Source organism: Tenebrio molitor, chromosome 1, assembly GCF_963966145.1.
Source record: "Tenebrio molitor chromosome 1, icTenMoli1.1, whole genome shotgun sequence".
Taxonomy (NCBI): domain Eukaryota; kingdom Metazoa; phylum Arthropoda; class Insecta; order Coleoptera; family Tenebrionidae; genus Tenebrio; species Tenebrio molitor.
The window spans coordinates 38,143,674-38,158,457 of record NC_091046.1 but is presented as its reverse complement, the minus strand read 5'-3'; the positions used below and the strand labels follow the sequence as shown (position 1 = coordinate 38,158,457).

The 14,784-nt window shown below is 36.4% G+C and overlaps 2 protein-coding genes and 1 long non-coding RNA gene across 7 annotated transcripts; 2 read left to right on the top strand and 1 right to left on the bottom strand.

The window, feature by feature from the left end:
• Positions 1–666: 666 nt before the first annotated feature.
• On the top strand, positions 667–5,632 carry Arp3 (Actin-related protein 3). The gene is made up of 6 exons (XM_069045298.1): positions 667–903; positions 961–1,141; positions 1,197–1,511; positions 4,693–5,229; positions 5,280–5,363; positions 5,417–5,632. Exons 1-6 carry the CDS (start codon positions 860–862, stop codon positions 5,510–5,512), a joined length of 1,257 nt encoding a protein of 418 aa, XP_068901399.1. The 5' UTR covers positions 667–859; the 3' UTR covers positions 5,513–5,632.
• On the bottom strand, positions 2,189–4,296 carry LOC138129047 (uncharacterized). The gene is made up of 2 exons (XR_011159048.1): positions 4,164–4,296; positions 2,189–3,095 (listed from the first exon to the last, which is right to left on the bottom strand). It is a non-coding gene; the product is annotated as an uncharacterized lncRNA (long non-coding RNA).
• Positions 5,633–6,061: 429 nt separating the features above from the next.
• LOC138122171 (uncharacterized) lies at positions 6,062–14,733 on the top strand. 5 transcript variants are annotated; one of them, XM_069036353.1, is made up of 9 exons: positions 6,066–6,219; positions 6,548–6,617; positions 6,681–6,807; positions 6,868–7,239; positions 7,294–7,942; positions 8,980–11,098; positions 12,547–12,606; positions 12,663–12,707; positions 13,186–14,733. In XM_069036353.1, the coding sequence occupies exons 1-9, from the start codon at positions 6,190–6,192 to the stop codon at positions 13,362–13,364; spliced, it is 3,651 nt and encodes a 1,216-aa protein (XP_068892454.1). In that variant the 5' UTR covers positions 6,066–6,189; the 3' UTR covers positions 13,365–14,733. The 5 variants fall into 5 exon arrangements, with proteins under 5 accessions (XP_068892436.1, XP_068892454.1, XP_068892444.1 ...); XM_069036343.1 differs by having other exon boundaries at positions 7,294–7,651; positions 7,703–7,942; positions 8,980–12,606; positions 13,186–13,230; XM_069036335.1 differs by having other exon boundaries at positions 6,062–6,219; positions 6,497–6,617; positions 8,980–12,606; positions 13,186–13,230.
• The last annotated feature ends 51 nt before the right edge of the window (positions 14,734–14,784 follow it).

Here is a 14,784-nt window from a genome sequence, read left to right as displayed (position 1 = left end):
AAGACACAAAGGGACCAGAAAAGCATAGTTTGGGTTGATTATTTTCCATATAAGTACAGTTTTAAAGTAATTTCAAATGACTAATGCCATAAAAGCGCTGTTGCAAATGACAAGTAGACAAGTGTGTCTTTGCAACCTGTACCGAGTTTATATTGCATTATTTTTAATACGGAAAACATCTGTTTATGGTCATGGTGGAAAAAAGTACTACCTTATGCACTCGTTGTATAAATTATACATTTCAGAGCCAGCTGGCTGAAACTCAGCCCAATAATAGCGTTCTTTTGGCTCTTCAAAGTTATTTGAAATGTTATAAACTCAAATCCGCTGCTGTAGTGCATCTCTTCCCTTGGTGTCCTAAATATGTCTTATATTACATAATAGTTAATCTGTCTTGGGATGACTTTGATCTTTATATGTATTAAGAATAAAATACAGGGTATTTCACGAGTGATAATGAGCCCGGCGAAATAGAAAATGCAACCCACAATACATTGGAACGTAAACATGGACATGGAGCATGGAGGCGATAAATATCCGGCTTTTCCTCCTGATGTATTGTGGGTTGAAATTATCACCTTCTCTTGGTATATTCTTTGCTGTATACACGAACAAACTTTCCGTGATATGAAACCAACAATACACGTAGGTGCTGATGTGTCTTGCGCAGTTGTTGATACACCCGGGAGGTGCGGTTTGGTTTATTCCCGATGAGTGTATTTGGTTTATGATAGCGACCGAAAAAAACTGTCATATATCATATTTGAAGGTGTGGTTTTTTTTTATTTAATTCCCTAAACCAAATTAAAAATTTATTTCGAAATTCGCTGTTAAATTTATTTATTAAATAACCTACAACATGACCGGAAGGTTACCAGCTTGTGTTATCGACGTCGGTACAGGGTAAGTCGGCACATAACCAAACTTTCATATATCATTCATAAATTTCCTCCTTTGCAGTTACACCAAACTAGGTTTTGCCAACAACAAAGAACCGCAGTTCATCATACCTTCCGCCATAGCAATAAAAGAAACCGCCAAAGTCGGCGATCAGTCCAGTCGAAGACTGTGTAAAGGTGTTGAAGACTTAGACTTCTTTATTGGTGATGAAGCCTTCGATGCCACCGGATACGCGGTCAAAGTAAGATAAGCGCTTTGCGTTTCATATGCTTGACTCAATTTGATTCAACTTTAAGTACCCTGTTCGTCATGGGTTAGTAGAAGACTGGGATTTGATGGAAAGATTTTTAGAACAATGTATCTTCAAATATCTGCGTGCAGAACCGGAAGATCATTATTTTCTTCTAACGGAACCGCCATTGAATACGCCCGAAAATCGGGAGTACACCGCAGAAATCATGTTCGAATCATTTAATGTACCTGGTTTATACATTGCCGTACAAGCTGTTTTAGCTTTAGCTGCCAGTTGGGTTGGACGCAGCATCGAAGAAAGAACCTTAACTGGAATCGTTATTGACAGTGGGGACGGCGTAACGCACGTTATTCCTGTAGTAAGTACAAGAAATATTTTAATTCCATTTTTATATTAACAGTAATTAACCATCAGTCTAAAAATTATAACTTCAATGGTAGTTCCAGTATTTAATAAAACAAACATTAATTTTAATCTTTAGAAATATTTATTATGACATTTGTTTTTATTCAGTGATATTTCTTGCTACATACTTGCCAAAAAAAAAGTTGAAACTATTGAAATGGTATCCCATTTTTCTGTTTAGAAAAAGTTTAATACATTAGGCCTACAGGAATAAGGACCATATTTAAATAATGTCTGTGAAAATGATAAAATACAAATTTCTTAAATCTGCAGTATGTACAGTCGCGAACCATACATTTTGGTCGTCAATGTCATTTCAGAATTTGGTTAGATTGTCAAATTAAAAAATATCATAAGACATGATGATAGGTTATGATATTTACGAACGTTTTACAATGGAGCATTTTCTAATGTGTCAAAGGACATTGACGACCAAAATGTATTGCTCGCGACTGTACTGTTGGTTGCAAAAAAAAACGGGAAATAAAAATTTTCATAATGTAAATTTGGTTTTGTCCATTTGTCTACTTGACAATACCTCAAATATTTTTTCGATGTCATTGAATTTTGACCATAATTCTAACCTATCTCTCGTAAGAAGGTGAAAAAGTTCTGAAAACTAATAATATCTTATGCATTAGATTGTTTTAGTTCAAAGGTTATACAGCGTCATTATAAATGATTGTCCCATCACAGTAGGCGTTGGTGACGTAGTTGAATGTGCCGCAAGCTCCATAACACAAGGAGGTTAAAATGAGAGGAGGGAAGGTCAGTTTGAAAAAGTGATTGCCACCCGCCAAATCGTGGAGAACCATAAAAGGTTGCTAAACAAGGGTAGTTGGTGGGATGTTACCAGTGGCGTATCGTCCACTGTAAAAGACGGGGCGCACAGATGCATTTATTGTAATTTGTAACATAAAGTACATACATACTTGAAAAAATTTAAAGAAGTAAATTTATAATTCAGAAAAAGCTATAAATACATGAAAAATTAAATTGTCAAACGCTTAACACTAACACCTTGTTGCTGGGGTTAAAGGAACGCCACTGGCGCCAATGCGATGCGATAACCAATTCAAGGACGTTCACGGTCTTAAAAGGTTGCTGGAAAAGGAACGATTGGCATCACTTTCAAATGCATTACCAGCGCCTTCCCTCGTCTCATTTTAACCTCATTGTCATAACATGAGTGAGACTAGTATCGCCGATAGGTAGCGCTACCAGCGGTAGTGGAAATCTGTCTATTACATTAAAAATTAAATTAATTTTTAAAAATAAAATTGGCCATTTTCTCAAAAAAAATTGTTATGTAAGTTACCAATTACTATCAGAAAGAGATGAAAAAAGTGGGGGTTGCCATTTAAAAAAATTGGTGATGACGTCATTGCGCCAAAACCAATGACGTCATTTAAACAAGTTGTACGTCACAGGATGGCATTTTTCAAAATAAAATCGACCTGTCCGAGCGATTTTCCAAAAAACATCACATAACGCTACAATGAATTGTGTTCCAGATTTCATGTTCACACTATGTATCCTGTAATCAAAAAGTAACAGATCTATTAGTACATATTTGTTAAAAGATTTCATTTGCAATATTATTTTTCACTGCATAATATTGTTTATTTATTTTTTCAAATTTAAAATTTAAATAGCGTCTTGTCAATAAAAACAGATTTTAGTGCACCTTTTTTTATTTATTCAGAAGTTACGGATCCGAGAGTCGAACTTGCACCCATAATTGTCTAATAGTTATTTATTTAACGAGTTCGTGTGTAATTTTGGCTTTTTTTGGCATGAGTGGACCAGTTTAAAACTCGAGTGCAACGAGAGTTTTAAAGGTCCACGAGTGCCAAAAAAAGCCCAAATTACACAAAAACGTGTTGAATACAACGTTTTTTTGTTCGACGAGCCCCTTAAAGGCTCCAAATCGCTAAAAATCTTTAAAATTAGCTTGACGTTTCGTTTTGACAAGTTGTCAAATTTATCAAAATCCGTTCACACAGGAGAAAATTCTCAAATTTTGACAGTGTCGAACAAAAAATGTAAATTAATTATTTGTATTGTAGTTACTTTCACTTTTTCGACGCATCCAAAGCATGTACATAATTTAATTTTTAATTTCTTAATTAAGCAGTACAAACCAAGATTACAATTTGCAATAATTCAATTTTTTACTCTGCTGGTTTTACGAAAACTCAGTAACATTTGACTTTTGACCAAGTGTTAAAGTGCTTATTTACGGATGCACGAAACAATTAAAAAACTGCACGCCGCTACGCTGACGTAAACTTCGGTTAACAATGACAAAAAACCATCGTTAGCTTTTGTAACATGGTTTACGGTCACAACAGGTTACGAGTAATGCGTCAGACAAATAAACCTCTGGTCAGCAGGTCATGCATTTATTTGTTTACTCACTCATACACAACGTAAAAAAAACAACATGGAGCGGATTAAACCCCTCAAAATAGTAAGATTTTCAATATGCATGTATAAATTTCCACTATCTACAACACGTGTGCAATAAAATATTCAAATTATAAACAACGTTGTTTACGGTTAATTGCGAAGTAACAGTAGTGCCAGTTTGAAACCTACATACCACGGTGCCCCTAGAATTTTCTAAATATTATCGACAAAAAAATGCGCAAATGAGCTAGTATTACTAGGTTTTATTCTTATTTTGTCGTTTTAATTTGTAAACCTGCTCATGGTACTGCGACTTAATAAGTACCTTACCTAATTATTATCAGAGTGCATGATTTATGCAACAGTGCGGTAATTATTGACACAAGAGTAAAACACTTGAAACGTACGTAGATTTAACATGTCAACAATAAAATTGCCGGTTTTGTACAAATATAAATTATCGTTATCCTCTGCATTACCTGCATAACTTGAAATATGTGATATTCGTATATTTCTTGTATTATCAGTATCGTAGTCCCAAATTGATTAAACAAGTACACTGGTGGAGATAACTGAACGATAAAAGTAGCACATAAGTTGTCCGGATTGTGTTCAGGTCTACGTCCTGTCGACGTTAGTTTTAGGTACTGCATTTTTATAGAATGTTAAGCCAACGATGAAACAAGTGGCAACATTAATTAGAGTTTTGCTTCTGTGTTTAGGCCGAAGGCTACGTTATTGGTAGTTGTATTAAACACATTCCGATCGCCGGTCGCAACATCACCTATTTCATCCAGTCGCTCCTTCGCGAGAGAGAAATAGGCATCCCACCGGAGCAATCGTTAGAAACCGCCAAAGCAATCAAAGAAAGACACTGTTACATATGTCCGGACATCGCAAAGGAGTTCGCAAAGTACGACACCGACCCGGGCAAGTGGATGAAAAAATTCGAAGGAATGAATTCGGTCACCAAACAGCCTTTTACCGTTGACGTTGGTTACGAGAGATTTTTGGGACCAGAGATTTTCTTTCATCCCGAATTTTCCAATCCAGATTTTACTATTCCGATTTCACAAATCGTCGACGACGTCATCCAAAATTGCCCCATAGACGTGCGCAGGCCCATGTACAATAATATAGTGTTGTCGGGGGGCTCGACGATGTTCAAGGATTTCGGAAGGCGGTTGCAGAGGGACATCAAAAAGACAGTGGATGCGCGATTGAAGCTCAGCGAAACTCTTGGAGGCGGTCGATTGAAGGTTCGTGGTACTGTTTCAGATTTACTTCATTCATCAAATGTGAATTTTAGCCCAAACCAATTGACGTTCAGGTAGTTTCACATCACATGCAACGGTATGCAGTGTGGTTTGGAGGAAGCATGTTAGCGTCGACGGTAATAAACGCGTTAATCGGATAAAATATGTTTGCTGAAATTTATCGTTGCAGCCTGAATTCTACACAGTTTGTCATACGAAAGCCGCATACGAAGAATACGGTCCCAGTATTTGCAGACACAACCCAGTATTTGGAACAATGACATAAATGAAACATTTGAGTTAAAATTTATTATTGTGCATTTTTATTATAAAATTTATAGATAATATTTTAATCGATTTTTGTGAAATATAATTTTAATTAATAAAAGATACATTAGTTCTTTTAGTTGTGTTTCATTTTTTTCTTACGAATTCTGCAACTCATGTTTTTAAAATTTAATCTGGCTGAAAGCCGGCTGCGTATTGTAGGTAAATTCCTCGATATATGCGTAATTAAACCGATAAAGTCATTTACCGAATGAGATTTTAATATTGTCAGTCATACGGTGTTCGGACAATACCGGAATTAATTTTGACATTTTGGTAAGTGTACAGTAAATTATATAACTTTCTGGCCACTCCCCGTACATTTGAAAATTCCATTCACAAATACCTACCGTTCCCAAAAAAGGCAAACATGAAGTTCTGATCGTTGAAATTTTGTGGACCGTGATAAAATTAACAATCGCAAACGTGAGTACGTTTTGATGTTGTTTATCTTGAGGGAGTTGTTAAAATACTTGTAAATAATTTAAAAGTTTCGTCGTTAACAGTTGGTAACAGTAAACCGCTCGCCCTGAGCCAACTTCATGTCATTTGTTGATGCGTCAACTGACAGATTTTTGTTAAAATGTGTAGTTAACATTTAAAACTAAATGATACAAAATATTAATTATTGTTATAATGTTGCATAATATAATGGAAACTTGCGGAGTAAGTCTACAAAGTATTTTATGTTCTTTAAAGGCTGCATAAGTCAAATTAAAATGCTCCCACCAATGCGCCATTTTTATTGTGTTATTTAAATTTAGTTTAATTCAGCTTGTTCTATTAAAACAACGGCCCTAATTTGATATGAAAATGTCCACACCGTTCCTAAATGATTCAATTGTGACAATAACATTCCCGTTCCAATTTTTTTTGTTCAATTTGTCAACATAACCCAACCTCACCTTCTGTGACCTCACAGTAAACAATATTATTTTTACAGATTTTCTTCGATATTAATTGAGTTCGAATTAATTTATTTTTTATTCAATAGAACATGGATTCTAATTTGATTAATAGAGTCTCCCAGATCATCGAAATTGAAGATGATATTATTGACTTGGGTAAGTATTGAGTTACAATTTTATCAGTTTCCTTTGTAAGAACCATTGTCGTTGTGCCTCCAGACGGTGCCGAAAAAACACCAGAAGAGTTGATATACGAGTGGGACGCCAAAATTCGGAAAAAATTATCAATGTTTGCTGTGGCTGACAATGAAAACGTCCTAGGTGATCTAATGAAAGAATACTTGCAGTAAGTCAAACTAAGTCATGTGCTTTTTTTAAATGTCAAGCTGTTCTACTTTTGTAACAGGTCTCTACAAGAAATGGCTAGATCCTTTGATGACAATGAAACATTGAAGAACAAAGTGTTTTGTCACATCAGTTTCCTCTATTCGTATTATGTTGAGCTGCAGTGCTGTACTCCAGACAATTATTTAACCAATATGGAGGACATTTTAACGTTATATTGCAATTTGGAGTTGGAAGTTATTCGTCCATTAAAGAAGAAAGACTTGAGTAAACATAAATACAAAAAACGAATATTGTCAGTGTCGAGGCAAGTTATCCACGTGTTAACTGTGTATTTATTTGAGCGACACGACCACATTCTGCATGTGTTGATCAAAATGAACACCAACAACATTTCAGAATCTTGCTCAGAAGTGTTAAACATTCTTTACACGTAAGTCTTGTTCACATAAAGCATATTTTTGTTCACAAGTAGATTTTATTAAAGGCATTTTCTCACTAAAGTACCTGCATTCAATTTGTGTGATGAGTCGTTCTGTAGAAACTATATCGTTTTTCAAAAGTGGAAAGAGATTCGGAAAGTGGAAGATTGGGAAGGTATGGACAAAATCATGTACAAAATGTTCAAAAGAACGCCAGAATCCATAAAAAATAATGAAACACTCAGGCAAATCTTGATGCCTGCGTGTCAATCAACTGTTGATATTGTTCTGAATTTATTTCGCTCGTTTCGAGATATATCTAGTGCGTATTTTAAGCACGTGATAGCGAAGAAAAACGTCGAACTGGATGATCTCGATTTCAATATAGATTTAGGAGAGGATGAACCAACCATACCAGTTGATGTAAGTTTGTGTGATGACCATCAACATTTGCGTCACACTTTTGCATTGAAGGATGAGAACGAAGAGGAAGTGAAATTCTTGAAAGCTTACTACGAGGTTGAAAGAAACATGTCAAATTTGGCGACGCAAAATCACAATTCAAATATGGCAGAAATTGATATATTTAGGAAATGTAAAGAGGAATTTGATGACGACGATGACGTTCAATTTATTGGTATTACGATATTACCAAAGCAGCAAGTGCAAGATATTCTCATCGAAGATGACGAAAGCAGTCGCGGGTTAACCAACGTAAGTGATTTTGCGATTTTATTCCTATTTTGTGATAACCCAGAACAACGTAGCAAAATCGATACCCAGTGCAATAGAAACCTATTCTTGTCAAGTCAGCTTAATAAATAAAATCATTCCCTTTTTAACATTTTATAAAATATAAAAAAATTCATTGGTCAAAATTGGAACGTACAATTGTCTTATTTTTTTATTTAAAGTCGGTTGAATCTGGCTCAACTAAATATTCCGTTAGATTTTTTTGTGCGATTATTACCCACGGTGATCAGGATGCTAAGAACGACTACAGTTTTTAAATTTGAGAAGTTTTCAACGTAAACCTCTCGTTGGAGGTTTCTTTCCATTTTTATTTATTTTGTCACATAAGTTTGTTGCTCGGTAAAAATAAAATATAAAAGTGCCAATTGCCGTGTGCATTCAAACCACTTGCGATAATTGTTTTGAAATATTAATGCAACCAGAAATAAATTTTTAACGTTTTTATTTTTATACCCGGCTGGAGAAAGAGATGCAAGCTGTAATTCCTATGACTCGGTTTTATTGATTTCACGAACCAGCGGCCGGGAACGTGGACTATGTGATTTCCCGACCTGATAAACATTTTTGGAAACACTAGCATAATGTGAAATTAATTTTTAGAATTCATAATTAAAAATGTACATTCCAAAAAATATATTAATTAATATTAATTATTTTATTTGTTTGCCAACGGCATTACACATCTTCAGAAAAATGTTGCGCTATTTTTCTACATATTCTAAGGAATAATGCTTATTTTAAATAGAATAATTATTCTAAGCGCAAGATATTTGAAACAATTGGTGCATATGTTTCCCGTAAGAAGTTTAAATTTTTGGAATAATTTTTATAATCATACAATGTAGTTAAATGCTTTTGTTAACGTAGTTCAAACTAGTTTAATCTTTTTACTCACTTTAAAAAGTAACACCCACTAAGTAGACCAATTACTCAACTAACACTCGAATTAATAATCAAGGAGATTGTGCACCTTCCGACGTTTTCTGTTTTATTTGCAGACGAACAAGAGACTCGAGGTGGAAGAAGCAAGGATACCGATTCCCGCTTCACCTTCATTGTTAAATTCTGCGAAAGAAAAGAATCCCGATTTGGAAAATCTGAATGGAATTACGAGGATTTGCGTGGGCTCTCCTAGAACAGTAACGGAAACGTCAAATTCTTGCCCGACCGTAGAAGTGCAGCCGACAATAGAGCTATCAAATCCACCTTTGAGTTCCCAACAAGAAATGACTTCATGTGAAGTCCCTGTAGAAACGAATCAACCTAAAGTGTCCTTGGTTTCGAACAACACGCCAGTTCCGAGTCCTTCTAGTCCGACAAAAATTAGTGATTCAGTTAGTGACATAGACAGCCTCAAACGAACTATCGAAATGAAAAGTGTCGAAGTGCAAGCTGATACCATCAAAGACTACTTGTATAACGACTACGGACTTACAACCCCACCTTTCGACGTACCAGCAGACGAGCAGATCTCGAGGCCCGTCGAACCACGTCTCTACACAAATATCGGCCAAAACCTGAAAGACGACTTGACACTCGAGAGGGACGTTTGCGAGAAAAACGCGGTGGTGACGAGGACGGTCGAAGTGCAAGTGGACCCTCCTCCTAGCAGAAAAGAGTGTCCCTACAACGACTACGGTCTGACACCTCCCAACGAGGTACAATTAGACGACCACACTTCGAGGTCACAAGAGACGTGTCTGTACACGGACATCGGACAAAATCACAAGGACCTAAGTGATAACGAAAAAATTGTCAAAGAGACGTATATCAGCGATTCCGAACAAATTGATGCGCACAACAGTGAAGTTCCGCAGGTCGACGATGTTGCTCAAGAAAGAACCGAAATTGAAATCGAGAGGCCTGACGATGTTATTGACAATCCAGAAATATTACCGAACGCGAAGAAAAAATTCGACTACGAGAGTTGCCCCGTGGACGGGGTGAACGTAACGATAGAGCACGATTCAGAATTTGAAGACTTTGAAAATCAGTTGGACATTTCCGAAATGACAAATATCGATACTGAGTACGACACTGAGGAGATCGACGTGGAATCTTGCCCCGACCCGGACAAAGACAGTCCCTTAGTACCAGACGAGGCTGGTGCAGAAGTGCAGAATCACAACGACACACACAATTTTGAAATCAGAGTCAATCCGGAACTGCAGATTCCCAAAGACGCGTTCAGCACTTTCAAAACGAGCGACCAGATCGACACGGGTCAGAAAGTAATTTTGAATACGGCCCCCAATATCGAGGCGATCGCGAGTATAGACAATTGTTCAGAAACCAAAGACACGGTACCGGAAACCTTCAACGGCAACACAGTTCTGAAACCTCTGCTGTCGTCGAACAGGACAAACGGACAGGCGAAAGATGTTGGCGCCACACCGACGAAGATAATGTACACGTCGTCGCAGAAAATTAAGTCGACGACGCTGGACGACTTCTCGAGGTTCGAAAGCGCGATGCACGTACAGTGGAACAAGATGAAAGAGAACCACGATTTCGAGGAGATACTGTCGGGTCCCGTTTCCAAGATAATGCCCACGAAACACAACAACTTGCTGGCCCCATCGGACAAGTTGGATATCTTCAACACCATCAGTCAAGAGGCAAACACGAAAGCGGTGACGAACACCAACAGCCGGTCCAACAGTCCCACTGAAATGACATCACCTGCCTACGAAGCGATCGACGACTTCCGGAACTATTTCAGTGACAGCGTGAACGGCCGCGTACCTCCCACTCACGACGTCCGAGTTCCCCAAAGTATCCTCAAGAAGAACAACAGCACCCGGAAGAAGAACTACCGGATAATGTTCCACGAGAGCACGTGCGACAACTCCGAAGAGCGAAGACTTCGCAGTGACGGTGTTCTGGTGCCGAAACGAGTCCGTCGCGATCGGAAACTGAACATGGAACCGCGAGTGGTGGTGGAGCGGTTGTCCTTCATCGAAAACAAGATGAAGAAGGTGTTGAACAATCCGCCCACGTTAAGGGTGGACTACGACAAGACGACCACGCACATCAACGAAAAGGACGTAGTTCGGTGCATCTCGCCACCTAGGTTTTCCTGGATCGTCAACCTTTCGCCCAGTAGACACAACCCAGGTAATGTAAAGTCGTCGATCGACGCGTACTGCAAGAAAGTTTCCTTGAAATGCGAACAAAACAAGTCCTCGTGTTGCAATCAACTTGCCGAACAGTTCAACAAGTTAAATTGCAACGTCACCGAGGACAAAGCCCTCAACTTATCAATCCCAGGTGGTGCCGTTCCTGTCGATCCCGAAACCGAATTCTCCAATTCCCCCACTTTCTTGCCGGACACGGACAAGCTCGTGCAACATTGCCTCGAAGAAACGTCAGTCGAGACCGCTTCAGACTTCATCAAACAGAACTCATCTTTGCTTTGTGATAATTCAAATTTTTACAAATCCCAAACTTGTCTGACCAGTAGCGATAACGTAAACGAGAACTTTAGCAGTCTAGATAACATCAACCCGGGTAAACGTGATTTTGTAGAGTCAAGTAGTAATAACAAAAGTAATTCCGAAATCGAGTTGAAAGAACCAGTCGCCGACAGTTTGATACAGTTGCCGACGGCCGTTCCGGAAACGTACGATTTCGAGAAAAATTTAAAGAACGAGGTCTTCTCCAAGATCGACTGGCAGAGTTTGGAAGATTCAGATTGCGAAACTAGACTACCTCTGAAGAAGCGGAAGCTTTCGGTGGCCAACAAGAACGAAAGCGTCACGGAAGAACAGAAGAAAGAAGAAATTAGTTACCCGGCGACGCCGATGATCAGCATAGCGGAAGTCGAAGCGTTGCACCCGAGGAAGTTGCAAGCGAACAACGCGCGCCCGTTCAAGACGCCAGCTGAAAGAAAAGAAATGCCTCCATTACCTGTTTTTTATAACGTAGAGTCTGATCCTAGTCCTATTATTACAGATCAGTTTAATATAAATAATCACACTTACAATAATCCCACTATAAATTATCACATGAATAACGTTCCTGTGCCGTTTATTAATATACCGTGCGGGTCATATTACTCTTTACCTCCTATTTTAGTACCTTTCAATAATGTCTCCACTTTTGACCAAAGCAAAATGAACACTCAGCAGCAAGAGAACTACGTGAAGAAAGAAAGTAGGAAGCAAGGAAGACAAAGAAGACGTCATTAAATTCAAATGAAATTAATTTCATTCCAACATTAATTTTCTTTGAAGTATCCAGTATTCAGTATCTAGTAGTTTTTTAAACTGGCTGTGAATTAGTAATCTCTTTAATTTATTAGTTTGTTGAGCATTTAATGGTTATGGTTTTTTGAATTTTATTATTTATGAAGAAACGAGCAGCGTAACGAAGAAGATTTCTTTTGAAATATATATTTTTTCACTTTATCATATTCATATAATATAAATTGCATGTGATTGTCAAAGATGTTCCTCGTCGTGAAAACATATTTCCTCTACATGGATGGACTTCATAAGTGTTTATAGAAAAATTACTGTCTCTATGTGTCTACCAGTTAATAAAACAATTGTTTCTGTTTTAAGGTTCGCTAACTGTGAAAAATCGTGAACACTTGGAGAAAAAGCCAAAGAAACGGAAATTTGGTAAGACGTTTCGACCAAACGTAAACGACTTATTTTTATTGTTGAACATGTTGCAGAACCGCAGAACAACAGCATCGATGAACCTGCTATAAGAAAACGAGGTGAGTCATTTATTTCTATTGAAAATTTCCGTACAACTGTCTTATCTTGTTTATAATGACATACATTCTGGAGAATCGTGATAATTGTTTCTATGTTCTATGTAATTGGTGGATTGCATGCATTAGTAATTTCATTATAAAGTTAATAAAAAGCAATTCAGATTTAAACGTTGATAAAGTTGTTTTTTTGTTTACGGCTGTAATATCAAAATATTTGTGCTTCTACTTTGAATTTTTTTCGTTGGCGGTTGGACGTAGCCAAAGGCGGTTTTCTACCTATAAAATAGAAAGTCGCTAAAACTTCTCAGGTGAAAGGGAAGGTGGATCAAAGCCTGTTTTGGATTTTGATGTTGTAGTTCATTTTTAGGGTTGAAATTTTCTTCATTGAAAACTAGGTTTCCTTTTTTTTTCTTGTTTCTGTGTTGAATGTTAAATGTCAAATTGATGCATATGTCTGTAAAAATTTAATTATATCTAGCTTTCAGGACGACCAAGAAAAAATCTCTAGCCACGAAGGGGGTGGGGCGAGTCCGAAAGCGGCAAAATTCGGGTTCATCAGAGAACAATTTCGTTTCAAAGAGTGATAGTGAATTTGATAAATTATTAAATAGTGGAGCGTACTCAAATAAACCGTTTAGACTCGACTTAACATCGTAGTTTAACAAACGTTAGGTGCAGTGGATTAATTCCCTGTTGGGGGTATTTGTACATTTTTCTATATGAGAGTTTTGTCTGTGATTTATCCTAATAGATTATTGTAATTTTTCTTTTCGTTAACGGACTGACGTCCTTCCATGTAAATAATACATCATTTGTGCTTGTAAAAATTGTATAAATTGTATAACACATGTAAAGTACAAATAGAAAATAATTTTTTTAAGACAAATGTTTCCAAATCGAAGATTTTTATCAATCGACTGAATATAAATATTTTTTATGTAATCGAAAGTGTGTCATCTCATACAATTTTCTTTTGTACACTGCAATAATTATCACCAAATTTGCCCAAAATAAATTTATATTATTTCGGTTTTAAATTTATTGTGTTTGATCACGAATCAAGGGAACGTGAAAAGTTGTTCAGTGTGAAAGAAAGTATTCAGAATGCAGTTCTAAAAGTTGGAAGGAAAAATGTTTTAAGAAGTGATAGAAACGTGCTCGTCAAGTGTCGCCAAAATTTAACCGTCTGATTATGAAGGACTTGAGGGGAATGACTGATTGTAAATAAACATTTTTTTACCTGAATATTAGCACATCAAACTTCAAATGCAGATAAAATATCATTACATACATGGTAAAGCGTATTACATAAAATTTAAGTTATGTACGGTATGTCACAAATAATTTATTGTAAAACAAAAATTTCAGTTTGTAGTGTTACTTTGTGTTGAAATAGGCAATGAGCAGATAAGATAAAAATCAATTGCAAATTATTTTTTTCAGTGTAATTTGCATATCACTATACATAATTTATTTTTAATTAAATTAATGGATAAGAAGCGAAGTTAACAATGGTTCTACTGTTTCAAATTCTGTGACAATTAAAATAAAAAGTAATGATATTAAAGCATTTTTCAATTTCGAAAACCCTTGCAACCCATTTTGTGTTGGTTTTTAAATAAACCGTCTTTAGTAACAAATATGGATTTATTTGTGGTACTTTTGGTTTTAAGCGGAAAAATTTAATCAGTTATTTGTCAAGCACTTGAAGATTTTTATTCTTATTTAGATACGCAGCATCAGGTTTTTTTTCTAATTCAAGAATTAAATATAATCTATATTTATTATTCAATGCGCAGGTCTTTGTTTTTATTGTTTCCGCTGCCTAATTTGGAAAGAATAAAAAACTTCATGAAAAGTAAAGGGAACGTACAGAATGTCTAATTGGTTTTTATGTTTCTTTTCTCTAAAACATTGTTTTGACTGCTTTAAAAAAATAAAATAGAAAGTCAAATAAGGTCCTGTGGAACTTTATGAGAGACAATTTATAATTTATTTTTCCTATAAATAAACATTCGATATTTTACTAAGCATTTATTTGTTCACAATAAAGAACCCAGTGTTCGTTTAATCAGTT